At 39.4% G+C, this 7333-nt stretch overlaps 1 protein-coding gene across 21 annotated transcripts in view; it reads left to right on the forward strand.

Moving 5' to 3' along the window:
- PDE4D (phosphodiesterase 4D) overlaps nt 1-5423 on the forward strand; it is a 1946032-nt gene extending 1940609 nt beyond the window's left edge. For all 21 annotated transcript variants that reach the window (XM_072599359.1, XM_072599367.1, XM_072599363.1 and 18 more), the window contains one exon: nt 457-5423. In XM_072599359.1, coding sequence (XP_072455460.1) covers nt 457-882 — 426 coding nt within the window. In that variant the 3' untranslated portion in view covers nt 883-5423. The remainder of the gene's footprint in view (nt 1-456) is intronic.
- The last annotated feature ends 1910 nt before the right edge of the window (nt 5424-7333 follow it).

Genomic DNA, 7333 nt, shown 5'->3' on the forward strand with positions numbered 1-7333 from the left:
TTCATTGCTTAGTTATACCCCCTGAAGCAATGGAGCTGAGTTTGCTGCTGGCAGGATAGACTATTTGAAAGTACCCACCCATTGCGGAGACAGAGGGGGCTGTTGTGGTATAGACTAGAGAGATCTGTGTGAGCCTGTGGCAGTCTATTAAATACTTATAAGAGCTTGTGATCTGATTGTTTAGATGAGTTTTCTATGTGCTAGTCTTCAGCAGGTTAACACAGTTCCTGGAACACAGTAGGCACTTAAAAATGTTAATTGATGGATTGACTGATTTATCAAGTGCCATTGGTACCTCCACTTGCTTGCCTATGAAATACTTGAATGGTGGTTCTTGAACTGGGCTCTGATATTTGGTGTATTTAGGTTATAAGGAATGGGGGTTAGAGGTCATAATCCAAATTATTTCCCCCCTTCCTCTTGACTAATGATTTCCATATCACATTTTTGAAACAGGTGGGATTCATAGACTACATAGTTCATCCCCTTTGGGAGACGTGGGCAGACCTCGTCCATCCTGACGCCCAGGACATCTTGGATACGTTGGAGGACAATCGTGAATGGTACCAGAGCACAATTCCTCAGAGCCCTTCACCTGCCCCTGATGACCAGGAGGAAGGCAGGCAAGGGCAGACTGAGAAATTTCAGTTTGAACTGACTTTGGAGGAAGATGGTGAGTCAGATACAGAAAAGGACAGTGGCAGTCCGGTGGAGGAAGACACCAGCTGCAGTGACTCCAAAACTCTTTGTACCCAAGACTCGGAGTCCACTGAAATCCCTCTTGATGAACAGGTGGAGGAGGAGGCAGTGGGGGAAGAAGATGAGGAGGAGGGCCCGGCAGAACCTTGTGCAATAGAAAATGAGCATTCCCCTGACACGTAACAAACAGTATGAAGACTTTTACTTTCTCTTTTTTTTAAGGGAAAAAAAGTAGAAAATGGTTTCCAAAGTGCATGTCACATGCCACAACCATGGTCACACCTCACTGTCATCTGCCAGGACACGTTTGTCGAACAAAACTGAACCTGATTACTCAGCTTGGCACTCAGGAATATTGTAACCAGGATTTTCACCTCCATGGCATCAGGACAAGGGGGACATATTCATGCAAAGCATTTTAACAAGATCTCCACTTGGTAGAGCTGATTCAGCAGCTAGGCTACTCCACCATGTTTTCATGGGAGTAGATAGCTTGTCAGCCAAAGGCTGATAGGGTTTGGGGTTCGTTTTGTTTCTGCTTATTTTGTTTTGTTTTAAAATTTTTTTGAAAATAAGATGGTATTACATGACATGAAGTTTTGTGAAGTTTTTAGAAAACAGCCAGAGCAAACTGAGGTTCTAATGGAGGAAACAAGGTGTGATGAGACGCAGCATGAGTCTGTTACCAGGAGTAAGATGAGCCGCAGAAATTGCAAAATTTTCTAATTTCAAGTCTTCCTGTTATATATGACTGAACAGTGTGGCTCAAAGGGCTACACTGACCTCTACATTTTGTATGATATGTAAAACAAGATCTTTTGTAGAGCTTACTTTTATTAATATTAAATGTATTGAGGTATCACCTATTTAAAAATAATATGTCCAGAACTTCATCTGCCACTGGTTATTTTTTTCCCCCTAAGGAGTAACTTGCAAGTTTTCAGTACAGATCTGTGCTACACTGGATAAATAATTCTAATTTAATTTTCTTTTTTGCACCTTAAGAATTCATAGCAATTAACTGATCTGTAGCAATTCATTGTTTTATATGCCAATGACTTCCATAAAAAACAAAAACCTGAGTTGTAGTAGAACCAAATTATTTTGGTTTTCCTTAAAGTTTCTTTTTTTCCCAAATGAGCAGAATTGTGTGTCCCCTGAGCACTTTCCTTCATAGTATAGAGTGAACAAACCTTGGTTCTGCAGCCCTTCGATGGGCTTTCTAATTTTTGTAAAAGCAAACTTCACCAAAACATTAGTTGGTTGGTTGTGGAGCAAACCTGGAGAGGTGCCTCCTCACCTGTGTGTCAAATGAGACATAGAACCTTTCCTAAGGTGCACAAGAACCATGCTTTAAAATGGATGATGCTTACATTCTGTTTAAGTCAGCTACCCATCCTCGGATCAAGGCTTTGCTGTTGTCTCAGGCTACTTCCAAAGATGTTGGAACCTTTATCTAAGGCAAATAGGAAATGTCTGTCTGGTCAGGACGTTAAAATCATCTTGCTTTAGAAAGAAGTTTATCGCATCATTGTTCAGTTTTGTATATTGTTTGAAACTCAAAGCGAAGTCATCAGGTTTCTAGAGAAAGGGGATGACTGGTTATCTTAGTAAATCATTAGGAATTTAAAAAGAAGTGTCTGTACATTAGCAGGCCTAACCAAACCAATACAATTTGGTTTCTGTGACTTTTACTGAAAGATTTAAAGGTGCATCACTTTGAATTGGGAGTTAAGGAAAACTTGTGAAAGATATTTGCTACCTGCCAGATTTCTTAAGTCCATGCAAAATGTAAGGAAGGACTACTACCTGGCAACAGATGCTAAAGACAGAAGAAATCTACCAATTCTTAGGTGTACCTGAGGGAAGGGAGTTGGTGATTCCACTGGTTGGGGTTGGAAGTGGTCTATTTGTCAACATTAACCCTTGGTGAAGGAAGAGGAAAGGGCCACAGGGTCTCAAAGACATTAAGGTCCTGCTGTAGGAAATGAGAAAATGACAGGTATCTCTGCTTGGTCGTTGTTGCTTCAGCCCTTGGAAATTTCACTGAGATCTAAGAGGTTGATCCGTTGAAGTCCAAGGTGTTTATTGAATGACCATAAACCTGGAATGATTTGACTTTTTTTTAACTAAAAGATAGTTTTTTTAAACTATAAACTTTATAGTTTAAAGTTCTATTTTAAAAAGAGGATCTATAAATACATGGCCAAGAAAGGAGAGGGGAGAACAAAGGAACCCAGTGATGGCATAAGAAACAAAATCCAACCAAACAAGGTCCACTAGGAGAAGTCATAGTGGTGCTTCAGTCACAGGCCTGAAGGATAATTCTAACAGTCTATATGCTAGCTGGGGCTGGGACTAGGGCAGTGTCTCTCTGGCCTCCCTTCAGAGAGCCATCCTGAAGTTTACATAGCACCTTCTGCATAGATTTCCCTGCTGTTGATCATAGAAGGATAAGTGATCATCAACCCACTTCTCCACGTGTACCTCACCCCACAACAACAAACCAAACAAAATTCTCCAGTCTTGCTCCCATTTGATCAGTGACTGCATCTGTAGTGTTCTGTTGTCTCTTTCTGTTTGGGCTTCAGATTTTCAAAAAAAGTCTTTCCTACTTACTGAAGGAAGGACAGGCGGAGCTTCCTCATGATCCTTCCTATCTGTGGTTTCTTCTCTTCATCCCCATAATCCATAGGGCTTTCCCCCCCACAGAGTGCCTGTAATTTTAAAGAAGCAATATAAGTACCTAAACAGGTACAGACCTGAAACAATTATACAGCTGCACTAGAGGAAAATAAAAGTACTTTTCAAAATGCCCCCATGCTGTGAAAGATAACCAGGGATGGACAATCATATCTTTGAAAAGACCTAACAACATAGAGCTAGGGATCTAATGCATTGTACAATCCTCTTTATCCCCCGTTCTTGCCAAAGTGTGCTCCCACATCACATGGCTACTTTAGGAGGAAAAAAAATAATTCCTTCTATGAGTGGCTTTCCTTTTTTTTTTTTTTTTTAATGCATTAATAAAGGGGAACATTGGGTACTATATGGGGAAGAAAAGAATCCCAGTTTGCCTAAAACCAGTACATTTTAGCTTGCAAGTTACTTAACACAGTAATGCTGTTTTTAATTTTCATTGTTTTCCTGGTGTTATTTTTCAAATTCATGATGAGATAGTACAGTTAGAACAAATGGCGAAGAAAAAAAAACTTGAATGAAATGGATTTTACAGAAAGTTTTATGGTAATTTTTGAATGCATTATTTATTTTTTTGTGCCATACGTTTTTTTTCTCACCAAATGACCTTACCTGTAATACAGTCTTGTTTGTCTGTTTACAACCATGTATTTATTGTAATGTACATACTGTAATGTTAATTGTAAATTATCAGTTCTTATTAAAACATCCCCCATGACTGGGTGGTGTTGGTATATTTGGAAACTCTTGGTGAGAGAACGAATGGTGTGTATACATACTCCTTGTACATGTTTTTTCCTCCTGTAACATAGTCTGTGTCACCTTAGAGCTTATTCATGGAAGATACAAGGAGAACTATAAAATACATCAAAGTTATATAAATAAATTTTAACAAAGCTGCAGGTCTTTGGTCCCAGGGCTGTGCCTTAACTTTAAACAATATTATCTTCTGTTTTGCTGCATTTGAAAGTAAGGTAACAGTGGGGCGAGGGCTGGGCATTCCAACCAGGTTACTTTTAGTTGATCGGATTAGGAGCTGTAGCAGTTTTTTTTGTTTTGTTTTGTTGTGTTCTTAACAAAACCACAGCCAACCTTGGAAAATTTAACTCCCTTTTGAAATCTTAGCTTCTATTTGCAATGAAACAGCACTATGGACACAATTCTTCTACTATTGATCAGGAATAATTTCAATCAGTCCCTTGAAACCATTCGCATATTTTCAAAACACTACAAGATGAACACACTAGATAGCTAACAATAAGAAATTTTCTTCAAGAGCACATAGGAAAATGAATATGAAGTGAAGTGAGAATCACAGATTATACCTACATATAGGTATTTATTATTTTCATCTTCCAAGAGCTATTATCCTTTAACCACTGTTTCTTCATACAGTAAAGGTTATTATTATTTTTTAAGCCCAGGAATTTAGTAAACAGCAGCTAAACCTGTCCTTTTATGTATATGAATCTGTCTGCTCACAGAGGTTACGTAGACTAGAAATGCACAGAGCAAAAAGGACTATCTTTAAAATGTGTTTCAGTATAGCTGGTATTTTGGAATTTAACCATTTCTGGTGGCCAACTCCTGAGTGCTGCATGAATTTCCTAGTGTAAGATGTGGGTACCTCTTCTTCCTACCACTGATGCCCAGCCCTTGAAACACGTGACTGTTCAGTGAAAGGAGAGATTCTTTTTCAAGGAAAAACAGAGCCTCCTTTTTTGACACAAACTGTAGATTTTAGCAGCCCTGGCCCAAAGGAATTTGATTACTTTTGTTTTAAACAGTATAAAAGGGACACTATAACTATAAAGAAACAAAAACTCCTGGACAGTTTTCATCGTTTTTAATTTGGTTTTTCCTTTGGGTATGTCTTCAGAGTGGCAACTTGTGTGTGAACATTACAAATAATTCTTCTGTTTCTTAGCCTCTCTTACAGCCCATGGGATAGTACTGTACATCAAATACCTTCATATGAAATTTTTATATGCAATGAAAATAAAAGCATGGGTTGATTCTGCCTAGCTATTTATGACTCTTGTCTTTTGCAAATAAAAGATCCTTCTGTTCATAGCCATTCCGTGGATGTTTTAGGGATTTGAGAAACCTGGTAGTAACAGTTATAAGGATACTAAGCATATAAAGTGCTATAAAGTTTGCAAAGCACTTTACAAATATTATTTCATTTCAGAACAGCCTTGGGAGGTAGGTGCTATTATTATCCTTACTTTCTAGATGAAACTGAGGCAGATGTTAAGTGACTTGCCTAGGGTCAAATAGCTACTTAATGTGAACTCAAGTCTTCCAAACCCAGGCATAGCTTTCTATCCATATGGGTCATCTCCAGTCATCCTGATGAATATCTAGTCACAGGATTCAGATGACTCTGGAGGAGAAGTGAGGCTGGTGACCTGCACAGCCCTCCCTCACTCTAAACAAAGTCAAGTGCAAGTCATGTCATCATTTCGCTGATGGCACGGTCTTCTTCAGCAATGAAGGACGAACACAAGAACAATCTGGGTTGCTCTAGCCCAGCCAAATCAAAACCAAATGGTATTGACCGTTTGTCACATTGAAAAAAAAAGTCTTCAAATGAATTTAATTTCATGACAAAGTACGGTCATAGTCTTAGTTTATGAAGGGGACCCCAGTACATTCAAGTAAACAGAGAACTGCCGTATATCATGGCCAGTTTTCAAAGAATTAGACTGTAGGAACACAGGCTTTGTTAACCTGATAACTGAGGGGGCATTTCAAGTGCTTTGGTAGAGCTAGGACTCTGGGCAAGTTTTGAAAGCTGTACTTCATGTTAATATCCATCCAAAGCTTTGAGATCCTTCACTATAGTACTTAAGAGTGGACTAGGTCCTGGATGACTACATAGGGCTGTTGAAAGGGTTCCTGTTTAAGTGTAGGTTGGACTAGTTTGACTCTGAGGTCTCTTATGACAGGATTCTTTGTGAGGACCTGTCCCAGGGCCCCTTGGGGGTCACTTGGAATATTGTCTACCCAAACTGTCAATAATCATCCTATAAGTGCCTAGAATGTGGTATTTGTCAAGTGCTTAGCACAATGCCTGGTACCCAGTAGGTATTTCATGAGTGCCCCCCTCCTTTTTTACTTAAATTACTATATTACCATTATGACTATAATGTGCTAGATGCTGGGGACACAAAGATAAAAATGCAATGATCCCTGCCCTCTAAGACCTTACATTCTTTGGGGAAGATATGTACATATGTAGGAGTATACAAAAATTACTCATTCTGAGTATCTAGTCATTATGAGGGGTCAAAAGTCACGTGAACTTGTCACCTAAAGGGATATTTGGCTTCGAATTCTCATTGCATAAAAGTCCTAAAACTGTAGTTGAATGGATTCTGATGTCACGATATAATGGGAGAAGCACAGGCCTGGAAGACAAAGGGAACACTTCCATACAATGAGAGGGTTGCACTATATGGTTTCCCTAGTACTAACATCGTATCATTCTACGGCTCATACTGGCCTGGCTCAATGGCTTAACATTTGTGTGTGTGTGTGTGTGTGTGTGTGTGTGTGTGTGTGTGTCCTTGGACAAATTATGTCAGCCCTTTGAGTCCCCATCAATAAGCACTGATTAGGCACCTACTATGTTCTAGAAATTGGTAAGTGCTGGGGAGTAAAAAGCAAAAAATCAAAATTGCTTTGCTCTCAAAGAGCTCCCGTCCTTGCAGCTCTAACATTACATGGTTTAGGATTCCAGAAGTTGGTGTTTTCATCACTGTGGTTCCGCCTCCTTCTGATCCATGCTGACAGCAATCCCTCCACACTTTAGTAGATGATTTCATGAGTTGTTATATGGGAAAAACAATAACATCTGTGGGTCTTCCTTCTGGTGATGTCTCCAAACTTGACTAGACTGGTTTTCAGACAACAGAAGTACATCTCTGGG

Source organism: Notamacropus eugenii, chromosome 4, assembly GCF_028372415.1.
Source record: "Notamacropus eugenii isolate mMacEug1 chromosome 4, mMacEug1.pri_v2, whole genome shotgun sequence".
In the NCBI taxonomy this organism is placed as follows: Eukaryota; Metazoa; Chordata; class Mammalia; order Diprotodontia; family Macropodidae; genus Notamacropus; species Notamacropus eugenii.